General features: G+C 42.7%; 1 protein-coding gene across 1 annotated transcript; it reads left to right on the plus strand.

The window, feature by feature from the left end:
- Positions 1–1011: 1011 nt before the first annotated feature.
- lrrc40 (leucine rich repeat containing 40) lies at positions 1012–21300 on the plus strand. The gene is made up of 15 exons (XM_083939363.1): positions 1012–1220; positions 3404–3585; positions 4399–4472; positions 6065–6194; positions 6288–6411; positions 7265–7404; positions 8139–8311; positions 9829–9919; positions 10078–10123; positions 11438–11540; positions 13003–13110; positions 13297–13404; positions 14520–14597; positions 19369–19554; positions 20995–21300. The coding sequence occupies exons 1-15, from the start codon at positions 1076–1078 to the stop codon at positions 21098–21100; spliced, it is 1794 nt and encodes a 597-aa protein (XP_083795489.1). The 5' UTR covers positions 1012–1075; the 3' UTR covers positions 21101–21300.
- Positions 21301–22561: the final 1261 nt, after the last annotated feature.

A 22561-nucleotide genomic window follows, 5' to 3' on the forward strand; every position in this document is an offset into this window, starting at 1 on the left:
GATTTTTTTAGAGGGCAGAGACTGACACGGCACTCCGTGTCTCTAGTGGAGACTACAATGGCTGCGCGAGTCAAGTGCAGGCAGCATTTATGATTTAAACTGATATTTAACACAGTCCCATAATCATAGACTGTTAAACACCGACCCTCACAGCCTGAATCCTCCCACTGCTCCAGATTAGCATCTAGTGGCTGTGTCATAGATAGCAGGCTGTATTGCAAGTCATGGTGCTGCTATTTAATTAGCATAACAGAGCTAACGTTAATACGGTGTGTTCCTAAACCATCTGTTGTTTCAGTTGATCGAAGAGCAAACCATCTTGTCTCTTTTAGAAACACCACCACACGAATGACCACAGTCCAGGTTAAAGAGGGCTAATGAGTTAGAGGGCTAATGAGGCCAATCCTGACAACTAGCCTCCGAGCAGAAGTGAGGGCCAGAGGCTAACTGTCACTCAAGAGGCCACTTCTCTAATTATTCATAAACCTTAACCTCCAAATAAAATCAAAACTTGCCTGGTACAAAAGAATTCACCCCACTCAGTGTTGTCATGGAGATATGACCTAAACATACAGACTAGAATGTTTTTTTGTCCCAGGACTTAAACAGCTATACTGATGCTGTGAAAACAGTCTGTTTAACATGGGGGTCAATGAGAAACTGCTCTGTTATGAAACCTGCCTCTAGTGGACACTCAGAGAACTGACGTTTTTGGCACTTCAGTACTGGATCAACCAGAAATTCGCTGTGGTGGGGGCGTGGTCCCGATATGTTCAAATGCCCTTCATAATAAAATCCGTCAATGCCATTTTTTAACCTGTCAGCATTTCTACAAAGGGTTTACGTGTTTTGTTTTAATTAAATCGCGGTACAAGCAATGCCCGAGAGGAGTATTCTGACATATGTGCAGTTTTGTAGCAAGTTCGTTTGGATTGAACAGTTTGCGCTTTTATTCTGAAGGATTCTGGACGGAAGTGTTGTTGTTGATGCTTCAGGCGGGCGGAAGATAGTTTGGGCGTGAGGGGGTAAACCGCCGAGGTAAACACTCACAGCTCTGTCTAACTGACTACACGACATGTCTCGATTAAAAAGAGCGGGTCAGGCGGACTCCTTGGCGGGCTTCAGGACGGAGAAGACGGAGCCGACCGTCCCTTCCGGTCTGCTGAAGGCAGCCAGGAAGAGCGGCCAACTCAATCTGTCCGGCCGGGGGCTGACCGAAGGTAAAATATACGTTATTAAGAGGGCACACGTTATAACGGTAGGTACAGTGGTAGTGTAGTGGCAGTCTACGTGATACGCAGGTATCCGCCGTATACCCACTGGGGAAGGTCAAGGTTCACCGTATACCCACTGACAAAAACGCGAGGATACGTGACAACGTCGTTTTGGGACAGAACTTACACTTTCATTCATAAAGTCATTAATCATCAGTCATTAAGCATTAATCTACACCAATAATTGCTATTAATGAATAATAGTTACTATGTGGCAACAGTGACGTGCAGTGAGGGTTGGGGTTGGGGAGGCACTGACTCACAAGTCAGATTTACAAACATACAGTAGAATGCCAATAGGATAGGATGAGAGAATAGGAGAGAATAGGAGATAATGGGATGCTGAAAACCATTTTAAAACACCAGTGCCACTGTATATTGCAGTATGTCTTAGCTTTACTTGTAAATGACTTCTTGCTTTGACTGAAAGTCCAGCTTTGGAAAATGTCTTAGTATATTTATTATTTTCAGGGCGAGAAATGACAGCTTGTCTCTAAGCTCTACAGCTTCGCACAGCACACTTGTGTTTACTTTTTGCACACAGGTTAGAGTTCACCGTGACCTGGCTGGATGCAGGCTATCAGGCTGCTCACTATCGCCGCCTGCCTTGAGGCAGAGGTACTGCCTGCCTCAAGCCAAGCATTTCCCCTGTGGATTTATGTCATATCAATAAGATGTAAATATTACACACATACGTAAAATACATTACTGAACACCATGGAAGAGAAGACGTATGCTTTTATTACATAAAAGTGTCCTCAACCATCATATTGGAAACATACACAGAAATGGGAACAAGCACGCGCCGTTTGCACGCGCTCAATCCAGTTTGTGAGTGATTGCGCAATCTGGAGGGAGGCTCGGCTGTCCGTGCCTCACCTCTCGTCTCCGAAGAGACTCCGTTTATTTAAGCAGGAAATACAGACTTTTCTGGGATTTTTACTATAAAAACGGTCAAAATACATTAAGAACCACACCAAAATCATAGTCCAGAGGACCAATATTAATACTTGTGTTATTTTATTATTTTGTTTCTTTTTCCTCTCATGATGACAGGGGAGGCACAGCCTCACCTGCCTCCCCTGACTGCACGTCACTGTGTGGCAATGATAGTTATCAATAGTTGTCTGATAATTAGCTGGTAATAATAGTTACACTCTTAAATGTGCATTGAGAACTGCCAGCTGATAAGACTTCTGGTCCAGGGACCATAATTATATAACGTTGATGGCTAACCAACTGGCTGAGTTAGATGATGATTAACACAAAACAGTAGAAAATCACTCCAGTCTCCCCAACTGTAAATGTTATTGGCTGTTAAAGTCTTGTGTTGCTTACAATAAACTGAGCTGTCAATTCCATGTAGAGGCATACTGTATGCATTAGTGAGTGTGTCGGTGCTTATAGGGTGCGTTAAGTGAGTACGAGGCCTCCATAAATACAAATAAAACTAGACTGCAGCACTGGTCCAAAGATATGGTTATAACTCTGCAAATACAAAACTGAAAACACATTCCTTCATATGAGTAAGTTAAGAGTCGAGTACCACCACTGTTTACATATTTCAAGACAATGAGAATGTTACATTTATACATATTCCTTATATTATTGCAGCTTATTTTGGGTGTATTTGTCTTTTTTTTTTTTAAATATTTAAAGTTACCTTTTCCTACCTAAATAATGCTTCTTGAGTTTAAATATAAATACATATTCTAAGTTCTGTCATTTAAAGCATATAAACTGAGTACATGTGAAGTATCCCAATGATCTGATGAGATCTTAGGAACAGCCTCAGCAGATCATCGAAGATGGCAGACTATCGGATCTGTGACTGTTTATATTGTTCCTGTTCACTCTGAGCAGCTGTCACATAGTTAAGGGGGGTGGGGGTGGAGGGCTCAGAGAGCATTTCCATCTGAAGACACTGTGTGGCTTTCTTCTGCTCTCTGCCCATCCTGACTCACCAGTGCCCGCATGCTTCCACCTGATAGACAGAAGATGAGCGGCACGGTTGACCGCAGCAGAGATGAAAATGATAAAGGAGTGTATCTGTTGCCCTTCAGGAACGAGTACATAAAGCAGACTGGGACAGGTGCATAAGGCTGATGCAGAAAAATCTTGTGTTACAGTCCCTCAGGCTGTGTATCGTCTGAACATCGACACGCCAGAGGAAGCCCAGCAGAATGTGTCCTTCGGAGATACGGATCGCTGGTGGGAACAGACGGACCTCACCAAACTGCTGCTCTCGTCCAATCAGCTCACACAACTGTCCGATGACATACGACTGCTGCCTGCACTCACTACACTGGATGTAAGTTACACACTCTCCGTCAGGAAGAAGCCTGACCATGAGAATAGAATGAGAAAGAACGGTCATTGAACTGTTTGCCGTGGTCAATTGTCTAGTACAAAACAAAATAATGAGTGTTGTCATGGTGACAACACAGTGGGTCCCACAAATTGTGCCACAGCTCGCTCGTAGGAGAGCAGATGCAGCTCTGGAGACGGTCTCTAGAGGGGCTGTTAGACCCAGCACTGCCACTGACCACCAGCCTACTTTTTCTGTAACCAGTTTCACGCTGATATGTGTTAGTTACATTGTTTTGACTTTATTCATCTGGAGTGTCTTGCAAAATGTCTGAAACTTTATCCATATCTGTAAAGGTTTTGCTCTCACTCTGAGCCAGAAATCTCCAATTTAGCGGCACTCGTATCCACCAAACTTTCCAGTTTCCTTCCTATCTTTATCCTGAAGGTGTTTACTTGTGCATATATCATCATCTGTACACAGTCTTTTCTGATTTATGGAATGATAAAAAGAGATATCTGTAAAAACCTTTGACTCTAATATGTCGACAAAATGAAACCAGAATTTTGAACCTGGTTTTATCCAGTGTTCACATTTCTGTTCTGGAAATGTATGAAAATGACACATATTTCCTGTAGTGTAAATATGTTTTAGTAGAAACCCATTCATATAAAGTATGAACCTGAAAATGAGCAGAAGAGGTCTCCCTTAACTTCCTCACTCTAGAACCTGCACTGAGACGCTAACTCACTGAGTAAAGACATGGCATCTCTTTAATCTCAGCTGGTAAAGTGTTGAGTTATTTTTCTCTGGCAGCTCCATGACAATCAGCTGAGCAGTTTACCGAGTGCTTTGGGAGAACTGCAGGAGCTCCAGCAACTGCGACTCAGGTACACACACACACACACACACACACACACACACACAAAGCGCAATCAGCGAAAGCCAAAATAATCTTACATCAATACAATATATCATTTAAAAAGCCTAAAGGAGGTTTGAAAATCATCCATTCATGGGTGACGGGTGGATGATTTTAGTGGACTCTCCTCCTCCTCCCCAGTTAAACAGGTTACCGGTGTATTCGCTCCTAGTTAGTCAAATGGATTTGTTGATTGGACGGAGTACTGTGAGACAGAGGAGCTGCAGCTTCACATACGAGCAGATCCATTTCCTCAGCAGGAAACCGGCCGCTTCTCCAATTCCCCGAACCTGCAGTTTGAACAGTAAAGTGCCTGCTGCAGGCGCACCTGGCTTTAAAGCAGTTAATGGTTAAATCACCACCACAATGTCTCTTTCTCGCTTCAAAAAACAAAAGGTTGACACAGAAAACTGACAATTCAACAGCGAATGGACAGAGAAGTATTGGTTTATAACTGTCACTGTGAAGCCTGTGTGTTTACTCTACAATGAGTTTTCAGATAAATGTACTGGAGTAAAAAGTAGAATATTTCCCACTAAATTGTAGTGCAGTAGAAGTATAAACTAGCTTAAAAAGAAAATTCCCAAACAAAGAACAAGAGACTCAAACTCGTACTCCGGAACAGTAACTGTACAGTTATTCAGAAGCATTTCTATAGAAATGTAAAGATACATTTATATACCGTGATATAATACTGTTAACGTCTATGCTTCAAATTATACCATCACATAAATTTGAGACCATACCGTACACACTGGTAAAAGAGTGTGGTCATATGCTGCCCAGAACACCTCCAAATGTGGTTTGATACAGGGCTGCCTTTATTTCTGCCCGCTGTGAGACAGTTACAGAGGAACGGGGAAACAGAGTTGTTGCGAAGGCAGTCACAGAGTCACAACGGCACCAAACCGATGTTTGTGGGAATGGCAAAGCAGGCAGGGCTCAATGACACACTGTAGTGATGCGTGTTGTGCAAAGCATTTAGTATCATAAATGCTTTGCACAACAGCGCATCTTTGTAGTCGGTCAAACGGCTTCCTGTGCGACTCACCTGCAAAGTAGGGGCGTTTTTGGCAAGATAGACCCCACCTCATTCAGGGTAGTCGACCATAGTGGAAACGCAGCTCTGAGAGGGCGTGCCCTGAAACCCTCGGGAGGCCACTCTATAGGGCTAGTGGAAACCCGCCTAATGTTTAAAGTTGGCAGTATGTGGGGCGGCCTCGAGTGAGTGCAGATCGGCTCACACAAACTACACGCCATTGCCTCTTTTGCTTCCGTAATGCCGGCCGCTGTGTGAAATCCCACACTGGGCCCACTTTGCTTGGGTCTGTGTGAATAAACAAAGCCTGTGTAACAGGGGACTGTGTCTCAACGCGTCCTGGTTGCGGTTACACCTGTACTTAGAGCTGTCCACTTGAAAAAGGAATACAATTAGGAAAAAATAAATGAATAATAAATCCTCCTTGGTCACTCTTTATGGCCCCACGGGCTGTTTAGTTTAAATCTCTCTAAGCCCTTAGAGGGAAAACTAATAATGTGTGTTTTCTCCTGTGTGGCCAGTCACAACCAGCTGAGGTTACTGCCAGTGGAGGTGTGTACTCTGAAGAACCTCTTCAGCCTCACACTGCAGGAAAACCAGCTGGAGAGCCTGCCGGAGGAACTGGGACAACTGGGGAACCTGACCCAGCTGGTAACTGACACATACTGACTGCAGTGTAGGCTCGCTCCACTGTGTTGTGTGATTGACTCACGGAGGTGTCCTGTCTGTTTTGATTGGTTGAAGGACCTGTCCAACAATCAACTGAAGGGCCTGCCCTCCAGCCTGGGCCACCTCACCTGTCTGCAGAAACTGAATCTGTGTCACAACAAGCTCAGCTGTCTGCCTGACAGCATGGCCCAGCTCCGAAGTAAGACACACTCTGCTGTTTGTTAGCTTCCAACAATTAGGAAAACAAGATCACTGAGCTAAAAAGGTGCTTCTACTGCATTCTGTTTTCACAATGATGCTCTCGCTTTGTCTTGTGTTATAAATCCAACGCAGCCTTCCCTTTACGGTTACTCACCAATTGTACAGTATTTCGCACAGAGCAACGTGTGTGTGTGTGTGTGTGCAGAAAAAATTGAAACCCGGAATCAGTTTGTGAAAATGTGGAATATATATCTAGGAGTTTTCACTAGGTTGTGAGCAAAATATGTTGCAGCCAGAATACATGTTGTTATTCATGTAACGTTACTAAACAAAGCCCAGCACGTTTCCTTCCTGCCTTCACACCTTCCCAGCTAAAGATAAACTACGAGCATGAGCTTATTTTCCTGCTAACTCCATCACACAACAACAGCAAAAACCGAGCAAGCTTTCTTCTTCTACACACTGCTGCATGTAACCCTGCTACTCACTCACAGGCTTCCCCTGGTGGTGAAAGGCCTGCGGTGCATCCACATGAACTGCTTAATGCTGCAGCCTAGAAAACATGTTTCCATTAGCTTAATAAAAAGATCAATTATCAGACTACTGTGATGTATGTGTGTGAAGTCAGGTATATTTTAAAAGTCTTTGTGCCCAAACACCTGCATAATACATTTAAAAAAAGTTATTGATTAAATATATGTATCCCAGTTAGTTCTGATATTTGCCATAATGGAGCAGCCCTAACATTGTTAACATTAAAGTCTAAAGACAAGTAACAGGCGTGTTACTGAGGCTCAGTGGGGCACCCTTTGGGAGCATCTGTTTGACTGAGCTGGGACTTGATTTCACAGATGTGAAGCTGTTGGACTGCAGCAATAACCAGCTGACGGACATTCCTGCCAGCCTATCAGAGATGCTCGCTCTGGAGCAGCTCTACCTCAGACACAACAAGCTCCGCCTCCTCCCTAAACTACTGGCACCAGCGCTCAAGGTAACCATAGCAACATGAAGGTTTCCCTAGGTGTAAAGCTGATTGTGGTATGGATACTGCTGACTGAGTAGAAATTTGTCCCCCTCAATGTTATGTTGCTGTCAGACATGGAGGAGGGGGAGTTGCTCATCGCTCCAGTTATTTGGACTTGTAAAGGTCTCTGTAAAAACCGAGATGAGCAGTGCGGTGCCTGTGCTTCTGTGGTCGGTGGAGCACTTTTAGTTGATTATGATGAGTCCTGCTCTGCTGGGACAGACGAGTCGTGCCTCATGTTTCGGCATTAGTTTTTACTTTTCCACCTGTGAGGAAGAGCAGCTCAAAGCCACTTTTTCTGAATAAGATATCAGCAGAGCAATACCATGATGCACAGTCTATAGAGAAGCTGGACTTTTCACTTGAAATATTGTGACTTTCTTTTCATTCAAATTACTTTCCAAACAGAAGACACAAAGAGGAGGAAGACCAAATCCTGCTACACGTGTACTGACTCAGCAGGGATAGTGTTAAATGAGAAAGTTGATCTACAGGAGAATAAATATTTGAAAGCAAAAGAGAATGCATGAGAGTCTTACTACATTCAATATTATTATATTTTTAGAGTTAAAATTGTCACCAGAAACCTACGCCAATTTCTGCATGAGCCATTTGTGCAACAGCAGTGAGGAAAAACTTTTTTTTTTTTACCAGAAACCTCAAACAGAATGGCCTTAAAGTGTGTCTGTGTCTGTGTGTAGGAGCTGTACGTCGGGAACAACGTCATTGAGCATCTGGAGACGGAGCAGCTGGCCTGCCTCACAGCCATCTCTCTTCTAGAACTTCGAGACAACAAGATCAGAATCCTCCCTGACCAGATCACCTTACTGAGCACGCTCACACGCCTCGACCTCACCAACAATGACATCACCACGTAGGTACCAGGACTTCGGTTAATCGAGTGTGCCCTTGAGGCAAACTCAACACATGATGGAAATTGGATAAGATGTGCAGTAACCACTGGAACACATTTCTGTACACTTGTGCACCATTGTATATCTGATCATCTGCATTTCAGCTAGTTTCGATTGAGGGTCAGTTGATGAAAATGATACAAATTGAGGGGCCGGAAAAATATGAGCATCCCATAAATAGCCACAGATACGCTAAAACACTACAACTGCAGAGGAGTGCATATATTGTCTTTATTTATTAATGTAAATATTAGTAAAATGCCTACTCAGAGTGCAACAACCTTTTCTAAAGCAATCCTTATTTAATTAACATTCCTGTTAACCAGAAGTGAAATGTCACTAACTACATTCACTCAGTTACTGTACCTAAGTAGAAGTTTGAGGCTCTTGTCCTTTACATGAGTTTTTTCTTTTCATGCTACTTTCTACTTCTATTCCACTACAAATCAGTGGAAATATTTTACTTTTCCACACATTTATCTGGATGTGATTTAAACAGACTGAAACGTTTGCCAGAACAACAACAGGAGCTGTTGTGGAGAGGAGCAATGCCGAAGCACACCAGTGCACCAGTATTTGACGTGCTGAGACTGTGTTGAACGGAGATGCGAGAGAGGACAGCAGTCAACATCGGCTACTATGACCAGGAGATACTTTTTACATAGGCTTCTACTCAAAGGGCCAGTAAATATTCCCCAGTGAGCCTCATACGGCCTGCAGTTGAATAGCCCTGGCGCAACACTGTGGACGTTCCAGATTGTAAAATAGCAGTTAACACATAAGATAGTTTAAAGCTCGAATATGGAGAATGATCTGAACAGCACTATCTAGTATCTCAAGATCGTAGTCGCAACAACAAAAAATAAGTCCAGCAGTCGGGTTACCAGGTTGGTCAGACCCAGCCCAGTAGCTACAGGAGACCGGAGTCTGTTTGAGCCTGTTTAAACCCGTCCCCTCCAGAAAATCACACCAGACAGTTAGTGTTAGCCGTTAGCTTTAGCCGTTCCAGCTAAGTAAAGATGAAAGTGATGTTAGCGATCAAGGAGAAGCATAGCCATGTGGGCGTGCGTTTTAATGGCGTTTCTCTCCTTTCTCTCAGTCCATGGAGTGAATGCTCGGCCTATATTGACTCTGGTTTTTGCCCGTCTCCGCTCACTCAGCTGCTGGGACAAATAACACCCCCTTCACTGAGGCTCCAAAGCAGCTGCAGGATTGGCAAACTCCATTTCACCCAGTGCCAGCCTACAGTAGCTGCACCCAACAACAGACAACCCTGTACTAGTAGTTGTAGAATACTTTCATTCTGTACCCCTTAAAACGCCCCATGGGTGGTTTTTTTGTTTTTTTTAAATAAAGCTTTTAATAAAGATTCTACATTTTCCACCTTTGAGTTTAGCTGGTTTGCATCAAATCATAGTGGTTTAAGCTCACGCCAGAAATCAACCTAACTCTATTGAATTGGATGTTTCTCTGTCAGTCTTCCAGCATCTGTCGGCCTGCTGCCCAACCTGAAGGCGTTACTGTTAGAGGGAAACCCTCTGAGAGGAATCAGGAGAGACCTGCTCACTGTACGTGACACACATAAATCACAAGAGTAGAGGAGTGTGTGTGAGAGAGAGAGAGAGAGAGGGGGTCAGCTGGTAATATCCATGTAACACTTCACTACATCAATCGTTCATATTAATTTGCCTGTGTCTGTGCTCCTCTTGTGTTGTCCTCGTCACAGAAAGGAACCAATGAGCTTCTGAAATATTTAAGAGGAAGAATTAAAGGTACAGTTCACTTTTAGTGCTGACTTGCAACAGTTTTCACCACTGAACTCACACCTACCTTGTTTGTCTGCTTCTCATTGTTTCAGCAAAGGTCACAAAAAGAGGGTGATTGCTGGTCCCATCAGTGTTTATATTCATCATCCATCAGGTGTTTTATGACAACATCAGCAGTAACAACACTGTGAACACAACATCACTGTGTGTTTTCACTTCATCAGAGTGACTATCAGACTGCTAAATAACAACACTGACTAACTGCCCCTGTAAATGTGAAATACCCAAGCCCCCACTACAGCCACTTCCTGGTTGATCCAATCAGGAAGTGCCAAAAACGTCAGTTCTCTGAGTGTCCACTAGGGGCAGTTTCTCACTGACCCCCATGTTAAACAGGCCGTTTACACAGCATCATTAAACCTGTTTAAGGCCTGGGTCAAAAAAAACATTCTAGTCTGTATGTTTAGGTCATATCTCCATGACAACACTGCGGGGGGGGGGGTTAAAGTTTATGAATAATTAGGGGCGTGGCCTCTTGCGTGACAGCTAGCCTCTGTCCCTCACCTCTCCTCAGAGGTAAACGTCAGACAGATGGACGTATCTCCCTCCCCCCAACGTCACATACATGCCCTTTTTTGGTAAGAGGAAATGTGGCGGAGTCAAAGTCTCACAAGATGGCGCCTCCCGTAGGCGAGGGCGATTGGATCAGGTTGAGAGAACGGACGCAGACGAGTAGCTACGTCCATTTTTTATACAGACTATGGAAATACCTCAAGTGCAATAATATTTAATAGTCATATTATTCATTTAATTTTGTATGTGCAATAACTGGCAGTATTATCTATATATAATATTTATTCGTACAGTCATCTGTGTTTTAACAGAGCCAGGCACTTCATTTAATTCTTGAATCTTGTATTGATTGTAATATTTTGGTTGCCTAAAAATGCCATTTTGCTAACCAAGCTAGCGCTAGCATTAGCTTGTATTGCAGTACATGTAGATAAACAGCCCCAGTGCTTGGAGCTCACCTGCCGGCAAAGGTCCACCGGAGGATTCGCTCAGTTGGTTTAAAAATGTTAAAAGTTTCCCTGTTTAGCATTTAGCTTAGTGCAGCACCATTGAAAAATCACTTGCGTAGCTGTCCTCCCCGACACCCAGCCCTCTTGCCCAAATATGGTCACTTCTGGCTTCAAAATACCAAGATGGCGGCGGCAAAATGCCAATCTCCTGCCTTCAAAACAGTCATCCACAAACCAATGGGTTACGTCCATCTCTTACATAGCATGCATTTTGTGTGTGTGTGTGTGTGTGTTGCAGAGGATCCAGAGAGAGCAGATGAAGGACAGACAGCCATGACATTACCCAGCCAGGCCAGGGTCAATGTACACAGCATTAAAACTCTCAAGCTACTGGAGTACAGGTTAGTGATACACCTTCACCAGAGCATGGTGACACACACACCTGTCAGTCATGTACTTTAATTTAATGGTAGTATCTGTACACAGCTGCCATCTTGGTTTTGTCACTTACAGTGTTGGGTCAGGACCCACCACGAAATATTGACCCAGCAGAGGCAGGATGACCTCACAGAAGAGTAGGGCTGTGACGCTATGGATTTTTTCTTACCTCGGTTAAAAAAGTACGCATCACTGCAGTTTGGTGGTAAACCAAAATCCAATAATCACTGCAGCTCCTCAACACCCAGGAAGTTCCTGTGTCTCGCTTCCCAGCTGTTGGGCAAACGTGAAGGGCGAGTCTGTTCCATTACAAATACGAGGAAAACTTGGTGGAGCAGCACACTCTGCTCTCCCAAGTGTGCAAAGTGTAGATAGATATATATATTCAGTGCCTTCTTAGCTGGCATTCACCTTGTGCGTTTTTTCTAAAGAAAAATAGGGTCGAGACGCGAGCCTGCGAGCATCCAAACAAGTGTTTCTTTCTCCAGAAGGTCGTCCTGCTTCATCTGTGACCTGCTGTACACTGTGCCGGCTTTATGTGTGACTAGGAATTATTAGCAACATTTCAGGTGAAAGATGAAATAATCTGTTAGTTTGTTTCCAACCTGTCTGACAGTGTTATCCCAGTGTTCTCATGGCTGATCAAAAGGAAAATAGGTGTAGTAACAAGTTGTCATGAAGTAGTAACAAAGTGGAATGCTACTTTAAAGAGAGTGACACATTAAAGGTTGAATGTGGAGAATGAGCAGAGCTCCACCATCTAGTGTCTCAAGATCGTAGTCACAACAACAAAAAAAAATTCCAGCAGTCGGGTTGCCAGGTTTGTTGCAGAGTGTGTCAGTGATCAGCCTGCTCCATGTCAGTGATGAATCAAACAGGGGAACCACTCATTTGGACTAATCAATGAATTTACAACAGTATTTAACGTTAGCCAGTCTTCAGCTGAAGTCTTTCTGCGAGTGCTGTGGAATCCATTAGCTAGCTCTCAACTCAACATGATTCTTGTTTCTGTAGCAACAACAGACAACCCTGGCAACCAGCAACGCCCAACGCTATTGGCTGCTACAGTGGAAACAGAACTGACACAAAGTCATTGTCCATTTCAATTCAATTCAATTTTATTTCTAGTGCCAAATCATAACAAAAGTTATCTCAGGACACTTTACAGAGTAGGTAAAGACCACACTTGTCAAACCCCTCAAATTGAATTTTTTTTATTTATTTCAGACTAAATATATTTTTTATGGAAAAGCAATACTTTCCTTCTGTACCCCTCAAAACGTCCAGTGGGTATATCATATATATATATATATATATATATATATATATATATATATATATGTTTATTATTGTTTTTAATATATAGCTTTTAATAAAGATTCTACATATTCCAGCTTTAAGGCCAGTGAGTGTGTTTGTGTCCAGTGAGAAGCAGGCAGAGAATATTCCGGATGAGCTGTTTGATGCTGCAGCAGATCAAAGTGTCACCGCCGTCAACTTCTGCAAGAACCAGCTGACCTCTATCCCTACCAGGTACACGCACACACACACACACACGCACACACGCACACACACATGCACACACACACACACACACACACACACACACACACACACACAGGGACACACAGCGGGGCTGAAGTCATCAGTGTGTGACGGAGATGAAAGGTTGTATTGCACTCAGATGACTGACCTGGTGTGTGTGTGTCCTGTGTGCAGACTGGGGGAGTTCCTCTCCTCACTGTCAGACATCAATCTGGGTTTCAACAGACTGACCTGCTGCTCTGACCTCAGCAAGTTCCTGCAGCTGATCCACATCGACCTCAGGTACACGCACACAAACACTCACACACACACACACAGATCAACACGGCATTTACAGTGTATTTCTTGTACTGCTTGTTGGTGGTGTACTAAGTTCAGACAGGTTTCACATGGAGGGCTGCAGCTGACTGTTATTGTCTTAATATAAGTCTCGCTCTGTCCCAACAGTCCCAAAACCACTAAGATATTCAGTTTACAAAGCTCTAAACATTTATATTAGAGAGGCTGACACCACAAGAATCATCTTGAGAAAAAAAAGAAAAAAGGGCAGGCACTCCGGTGGGTTTGAAAAAGTCAAAAACCCTTTATTTTAGCGGGTCCGATTTAAAAAAACAAAACACCAACGTGTCGGCTTGCGCCTTCCTCAGGGTGTATGAAGACAAGAGACACATCCAAGAAACTAGAGTAAAATCTAGTTCAGCTGTCTCACGCTTGAATATAGCAATTTTGCCTCGTTTAAGTTTTACAGACAATTTATTGATGTCTTCTTTCATTTCTTCTCAAAAAGACGATCTGCATTGTTGTGACTCCATCTCAACGAGCTGAGTTTTCACTTCTTCAATCTGTGATTCTACGGAGCTGAACCACAGTTTACTCTAATTGCTTGGATGTGTCTCTCGTCTTCATACACCCTGAGGAAGGCGCAAGCCGACACGCGTTGGTGTTTTGTTTAAGGCTCCGTTCACACTGCACTTACAGTGACCAGAATCTGATTTTCCTCTCATATGTGACCCATATCTGATTTGCTTTGGACCAAGTTCCATTGAATCGGACATTTTCCAATCAGAATCAGGCCTCTTTTAAATGTGCTACTGAATCGGATACGTATCAGATTGTTTTGAATGAGACCACAATCTGAACAGCCAGGTCTCATTTAATGAGACTTTGACGTCATACTGACTGCACTGTTTTGTAAATGAATGACGAATAAAGTTGACTGGAAAAAAATCAACCTGTGCCACAGGAGGGAGCCAGGAACAGAATCCAAACAAAAATGGAGGACAGCAGTGAAGCAGGCGGCTCTGATGTTGCCCCTTTAACAGAGACTCTATGTTGATTACTGCAGAAGCACCATTGAAGGGGTTAATGTTTCATTGATGTCTGCCTCTCTCTTTCAGGAACAACCAGCTGAGTGATTTACCGTCTGAAATGAACCAGTTAACTAAACTACGCTCCATTATCCTCAATTACAACAGGTAAGTGAGTGACTGTGTGGTCTGATCTTTGTGTCAAAGACAGAGCCAGTGGGGCTGTCTCAGGCCGCCCTCAGCACAGTCAAAGTGGTTGCTTCATTTATGGATTTTGTGATTATGTGTGTGTGTGTGTGTGTGTGTGTAGCACGTGTTCTTTCCAGCTGTCAGAGTAGTTCTCTGTGCTCTTCACCGTGCAGAGGTCAAACTGAAAGGAGAGCTCAGAGGGATCATTGTGATGGATGTGACGCCACATGGTGCTCACACATGGCTCTTCACTTCCCTCACTAGAAAGAGAAAGAGAGATGATGGAGCACACACAGCCTATCAACAGTCCCATACTGTGGAGAAAGACTTCAGTAACACTGCTCCAAGTATAGATCCATTGGGACAGCTATAGACACCAGGAGATGATTCAAATGCATTTGTTATTGAAAAAAGAACACTGGAATAGAACAGACGTACTCTGCTGATACAACAGCACCCACCCTACCACAGTTTCGTAGGATGGAAAGAGTAGAAAAGCGTTTAATGTGACACATTAAACAGTCGTAAACACATTTCATGAATGAGTATGAACAGCTAGAGAATTAATTCAATTCAATTCAATTCAATTCAATTCAATTCAATTTTATTTATAGTGTCGAATCATAACAAAAGTTATCTCAGGACACTTTACAGAGTAGGTAAAGACCACACTCTATGACTTATTTATGATTTACATAGACCCAACAATTCCTCTGTAGAGTACGGTGGCAACGAAAACCTTCCCTATAACAGGCAGGAACGTCAGACAGACCCAACTGTGGAGGACGGATATCTGTCTGCACCGGTTGGGGAGGAAGAAAAGGGGAGAGAAAGAGAAAAAAGACAGACAGATGGACAGAGAGAGACAGACACACTTCCAGAGATGCAAGCAAAGCCTAACAGTAACTATAATATTTATAGTAATGTGAATATAACGTATATGTTAAGACAGTTAATACAACAAAATAGTAGAAACAAGCACAGCTAAGGTGACAGAATATGAAAATGATAATAATTATGTTGGCAAACATGATCAATGATGAGTAGTGGCAAAAGCAGCTACGATACAGCTACACATTTTATAGTTTATTAAACTAGTGATAGTATATATGAGTAACAGTGATAATAGCAGCAGGAAGCGTCATGTAGGACCACGGCAGCAGGCACCACCATGATCAGCAGAGACCTGCGAGACGACAAAGCACAAACAGCTCCGGGGAAGAAGCTGAATTAGTAACATGCATTGATGAGACATGAATGGTACAGACAGAGAGGAGAGAAGCTCAGAGTATCAGGAAAAGTATTATCCCCCGCTGACTAGGCCTATAGCAGCATAATTAAGCAGAAAAAAGTCTTATCGTAAGCCCTAGCTGTAAGCTTTATCAAAAAGGAAAGTTTTAAGTTTACTCTTAAATATGGGGACAGTGTCTGCCTCCCGAATAACATTTGGGAGTTTGTTCCACAGGAGAGGAGCTTGGTAGCTGAAGGCTCTGCCTCCACTTCTACTTTTGGAGACTCTAGGAACGACGAGTACCCGTGCATTCTCAGAGCGCAGAGATCTAGTTGGGTAATGCGGTACTATGAGCTCTTTAAGATACGACGGAGCATGACCAATAAGAGCTTTGTACGTAAGGAGAAGGATTTTAAATTCTATTCTAGATTTTACAGGTAGCCAGTACAGAGAAGCTAATACAGGAGAAATATGTTCTCTTCTATTTGTTTTAGTCAGTACACGAGCTGCAGCATTTTGGACCAACTGGAGACTCTTAACAGACTTATTGGAGCAGCCTGATAATAAGGAGTTGCAATAGTCCAGCCTAGAAGTAACAAATGCATGAACAAGTTTCTCTGCATCTCTCTGAGACACAATGTTCCTAATTTTTGCAATATTCCGCAGGTGAAAATATGCAGTCCTTGTTGTTAGTTTTATGTGAGAATCGAAGGACATATCCTGATCAAAAATAACACTCAGATTCCTTACTGTGGTGCTGGAGGACAACACAACATCATCCAGAGTAACAATGTCTTTAGCTATTGAGTTTCGGAGGCCTTTGGGGCCAAGTACGATAACTTCAGTTTTGTCTGAGTTTAACATCAGAAAATTGCAGGTCATCCAGCTTTTTATTTCCTTAATGCACATTTGAAGTTTATCTAACTGATGGGTTTTTTCTGGTTTGATCGACAAATATAATTGTGTATCATCAGCATAACAATGACAATTTATGGAGTGCTTCCTTGTAATATTTCCTAAGGGGAGCATATATAAGGTGAAAAGAATCGGTCCAAGGACAGAACCCTGTGGGACTCTGTGACTAACTTTAGTGTGCATGGAGGATTTGTCATTAACATGTACAAACTGAGATCTATCTGATAAATATGACTTAAACCAGCTCAGTGCGGTTCCTTTAATGCCAATTAAATGCTCCAGTCTCTGTAGCAGGATGCTATGGTCGATAGTGTCGAAGGCAGCACTAAGATCTAGTAAAACAAGTACAGAGACGAGTCCTTTGTCTGAAGCTATTAGAAGGTCGTTAGTAATTTTCACCAGTGCTGTCTCAGTGCTATGATTTGCTCTAAATCCTGACTGGAAATCCTCAAATATCTCATTATTATGTAAAAACTCACACAACTGATTGGCGACTAATTTCTCGAGGATCTTGGAGAGAAAAGGAAGGTTAGATATAGGTCTATAGTTGGCTAGTACCTCTGGATCAAGACTGGGCTTTTTAAGAAGAGGTTTAATTACAGCTACTTTAAAAGACTGTGGTACATAACCTGCTGATAAAGACATGTTAATCATATCTAATACAGGAGTGCTAACTAAAGGTAACACTTCTTTAAGTAACGTAGTTGGAATAGAGTCTAGGAGACAAGTAGAGGGCTTTGATGCTGAAATAGTATATGTTAATTTGTTAAGGTCAACTGTAGAAAAGCAGTCCAAGAATATATCAGGTCGTACAGTTTGTAAGGTTCCTGGGTTTGATGAAAAATTGGTGCCAAGCGAGTGATTTTGTCTCTAATAGTTATAATTTTGTCATTAAAGAAGGTCATGAAGTCGTTACTACTGAGGGTTATAGGAATACACGGCTCAATAGAGCGGTGGCTCTCTGTCAGCCTGGCTACAGTGCTGAAAAGAAATCTAGGATAGTTCTTATTCTCCTCTATTAAAGATGAGTAATATGCTGCTCTGGCATTACGGAAGTCCTTCCTATAGGTTTTAAGACTTTCTTGCCAAACTAAGTGAGATTCCTCCAGTTTAGTGGAGCGCCATTTACTTTCCAATTTTCGCGATATTTGTTTTAATTCACGGGTTTGTGAGTTATACCACGGAGCTAACTTCCTCTGTTTTATTATCTTCTTTTTTAAAGGAGCAACAGAGTCGAGTGTTGTTCTTAGAGAGCCTGCAACACTTTCAACAAGGTGATCAATTTCAGAGAAACTAACGTTAGTGCAGGAATCTTGAATATTAGGATAAGGCATTAAAGTAAATGCAGATGGAATCGCTTCCTTAAATTTAGTTACAGCACTATCAGATAAACATCTGGTGTAGAAACTTTTGCCCAGAGGTGAGTAGTCCTGTAATATGAATTCAAAAGTTATTAAATAATGGTCTGATAAAATAGGATTCTGTGGAAAGACTATTAAGTCATTAATTTCCACACCATAAACCAAAACAAGGTCGAGGGTGTGATTAAAACAGTGAGTAGGTTTATGTACACTCTGACTAAAACCAATCGAATCTAATAGAGAGATAAACGCGATACTGAGACTATTATTACCGCTGTCCACATGAATATTAAAATCACCTACAATGATTACTTTGTCAGATTTAAGGACTAAATTTGACAGAAACTCTGAGAATTCAGACAGAAATTCAGAGTACGGACCAGGAGCACGGTACACTATAACAAATATAATTGGCTGCACAGTTTTCCAGGTTGAATGTGAAAGACTAAGAACAAGACTTTCAAATGAATCATAATTTAGTTTAGGTTTAGGGTTTATTAATAGGCCTGAGTCATAAATAGCTGCAACGCCTCCTCCTCGACCACTGCCTCGAGAAATATGAGTATTAATATGACTGGGAGGAGTGGATTTATTTAGGCTAACATGTTCTTCGGGACGCAGCCAGGTTTCGGTCAGACAGAGTAAATCAATATGGTTATCTGATATCAGATTTTTTACTAATACAGCTTTAGATGACAGAGATCTGATGTTTAAAAGTCCACATTTTATTTTCTGATATTGTTGCATTGTCGCAGATTTTGTGTTGATTTGTATCAAGTTTTTCTTTATAGCTCCTCTTCTGTTCATTTTTGATCTGTTTAATTTAAATGATCGTGGGGCAGACAGTGTTTGTATACTAAACTGAGCTGGAAAATGCTCCACAGGGAGCGCAGAGAGGTGTGTAAGACTGCCACTCTGCTTCCTGGGCACCTGCGATAAGGGCAGCGCAGAGAGGTGTAGTAAACTGCGACTCTGCTTCCTGATCCCAACACTGGGTTGTCATGGTTTTAGACCGCTAACAACTGCGTCCAGGTTCTTAGATATGAGAGCGGCACCCTCCAAAGTAGGATGAATACCATCTCTCCTAATAAGACCAGGTTTTACCCAGAAAGACTGACAATTATCTACAAAGCCCACATTATTTACTTAATTAATAATTAATTAATTAGCTAACCATTAGTGAATCACTCAGCTGCACCGTCTCCTACAGTTTGTCCGCTCTTTTTCTTTGTACTTATCACAGGTTCAAGTCCTTCCCTGAAGTCCTCTATCAGATAGTTTCCCTAGACACGGTGTTGCTTGGTAACAACCAGGTGGGCGAGCTGGACCCTCACCGTCTGATAAAGTTGGATCATCTGTCAACGCTGGATCTGTCAAACAATGACCTGCTGAACATCCCTCCTGAACTGGGCCTGTGTACCAGCCTCAGGTATGCACGCTGTCTGTCCTCTGTGTCGCCCCAGCATGCATTGTGTCTGAGCTCCTCCACTGCAGCACACCACCCTGACACTGTGCCATGTCCACTGCACTGTGGGAGTCACGTTATGATCCTGAGCCCACGGTTCCTCAGTCTGCCTCATTTACTTCTTCTTCAGCCGTTGGTTTAGACAGAAGTTGTTCAGCGGTGTTTGAGTCCAAGCTCGAAGCACAATGTGTTAGCGTAAAGTGCCATTTCACTCTTCTACTGCAACATAGACATATGGTGATGTGTTCTTTCCGCTATGACAGTTTTCCTAATCAGATCTTTTAAATCCCAGTGTATAGCTTTCCCTTCAGTGTCGCAATATATTGTGTATAAAATCCAGGGCTGGAGTATTCGACTGGTCAGAAGTTCGGTCGTTGGGTAGGTATTCAGTTTACAACTTTGCAATTCTCATGATGTTTTTTTAATTGTTTTTATTCAAAACTGTAGAATAAATGCTCTGACTTGACATTTGATTATACGCCCATGTAAGATTTTATCACCAGGTATAACTTTAATTGGCATTCATCTGACATAAATTACCTTGGAGTACGTCTTTGCTTTTCACTATAATTCAATCAAACAAAAGATATATGCTGACCGTACTTCTTTTTTTTTTGACCGTGGACATTTGCCATGATCCTGTGATGCTCTCCTTACCTCTTGTTTTCTTCATTCTTTTTGCCCCCTGTTTGTATAAAACTGTAGAATAAAGAACCCTTTAATGCAATCAAAAGACACATCCTGCACCAGTGTTTCCATTTAGATGGGAGTCTTTACTGCAGTTTGCTCTCATCCTCTCCTCTTTCTCTCCTCTTTTCTCTCCTCTTTTCTTACCTCTCCTCTCCTCTTTTCTCTCCTCTTTTCTCTTTTCTTACCTCCCCTCTCCTTTCTCCTCTCGTCTCCTCTTCTCTCCTCTCTCCTCTCCTCTCTCCTCCTCCTCTCCTCCTCTCCTCTCTTGTCCTCTCTCCTCTCCTTTTTCCTCTCTCCTCTCGTCTCCTCTCCTCTCTCCTCTCTTGTCCTCTCTCCTCTCCTTTTTCCTCTCTCCTCTCCTCTCCTCTCTTCTCTCCTCATGCTGGAGCTGGGTGCACAGCAGGGAGCTGCAGGAGCAACTCAACATTCTGAACGTGTTATATCAGCTGCTCTGTTTCAACTGTGTTAATCTGAAGAAACATGCATGCAGGCTTAAATCCACTGTGCCGTTCTGACCAGAGGAAGTCCGCTAGCTGCTGTTTTTCCACTGAAACACTACAGTGCTGTCGTATCTTATCTTGCCAATACACAGCCCTGTTGCTGAGGACTCATCATGCCTGTTTTTTGTTTAGTTTTTTTAAATCCAGGAAATAATGTTGGTTTTGAGTCTTTTAAAGAAGTGCCAGTAACTGTAAACTCTGTGTGCTCCCTCAGGTGTCTCAGTCTGGACGGGAACCCTTTCCGAACCCCCAGAGCAGCCATCGTGGCCAAAGGAACAGATTCAGTGTTGGAGTACCTCCGCAGCCGCATACCTACATGAGCCCTGAGCTGCACCTCAAATCAGCAGCCGGGTACAAAACAGCGAAGTGCTCAGAGACGGCTTTGAGAAGTGAACCCTCTGAAGTCGATCTGGTTTGTGTTCGATGGACATGATGACTATTTCTGGACAATCTGATTTAAAGTGATGACTGACATGTGTGAGTGAAGAGAGCCAAATTACAAAGACACTTTTCTAAATAAAGTTTCTAAAGTTGAATTAAGGAGTGGTGTGAATTTCATTATAGTGTAGTAGCAACTCTTTCATTTTCATTTGACTATGATTCACATAATAACAGCTGTAAGCAGGTGTAAAACCAAATGATTGAAGGCGAGGATAACATGCTGCTCACATAGTTGGTTGCATATAGATAGGTATGTACAATATTAAGGCTCAAGTACAGCTAAGTGTGTGTACAGTTTGTTCACAAAGTTGATTCAGTGATAGTTGGTCCAAGATACTGCACATTATGTCCCGTAAATGAGAACACTGCAGTGATTGTAATCTAGAGCAGCCTCCTCAGCACCTCAGGTCTCAAGTTGTAGCTGAAGTCCGCGGTGTGGAGCTTGAACAGAAATGGTGACAGGACAGTCTCCTGTGTGCCCCGGTGTTGCCACACTGTCAGACACAGCCCTGTAGACTGACGCACTGTGGCCCACATGTCAGGTGATGCAGTGAAGTACCTGTGTGGCGTCAGCTTACTCTCCAGCAGGGCGGGACACATGGAGTCACAACATGACTCGTAGTCTGATCATGCGGCTAATTAACAGTGAGCCAGCTGTTGCCAGTTTGTGTAGTGTTTACTACTTTAACACGCTCAGTTTATGCATCCAATAATACAAATCATACTTCTTACTTCTAATAGTCTGGCTGCCTTCCAAATCCCTTTTTCCTTTTAGTACGTACTGCAGCTGCCCTTGTTGCATGCAGTATGCATACAATTGAGACTACCACTCCTTAACACTCTTCTTTAGCTTGTTAACATTTCACCTAAATTGCTGATTGCAATCCATACACCTGCTCACAGTTTTTCTTACATCTGTTCTGAATCTGCATCAAACTTTCAGCTCATAACATAAATATGTTCCTTCACATCTAAGGCCGTAGTGACCTCATCTCTTTGCTCTGTCTCTGCCTCCGGGCATGCACTGTTGGAGCTCACTAACTATGGCAGCAAAATCCAATTTTACTATCAGTTATGGGCCGGCGTAACCGATGAAAACAGTGATGCGCTGTCGAAGCCACCTAGCTACGTCACCATGTTCCTTGCTCTGATTGGTCGTAGTCAGCCGTTGTGATATCCATTTGTGTGCAGTGGTGTTTTGTAATGCATGTGTTGGTGCCGAATTCCACACTTCAGTGTCAAAACTATTAAACATTGCATTTGGTGTAAATGCAAATTGTTTTATTCCGTTTTTCCTCAAGTTCTAGTTAATATTTCTACAAATATATTTGCATTGACTA

This window comes from Echiichthys vipera (assembly GCF_963691815.1).
Source record: "Echiichthys vipera genome assembly, chromosome: 3".
Lineage (NCBI taxonomy): Eukaryota > Metazoa > Chordata > Actinopteri > Perciformes > Trachinidae > Echiichthys > Echiichthys vipera.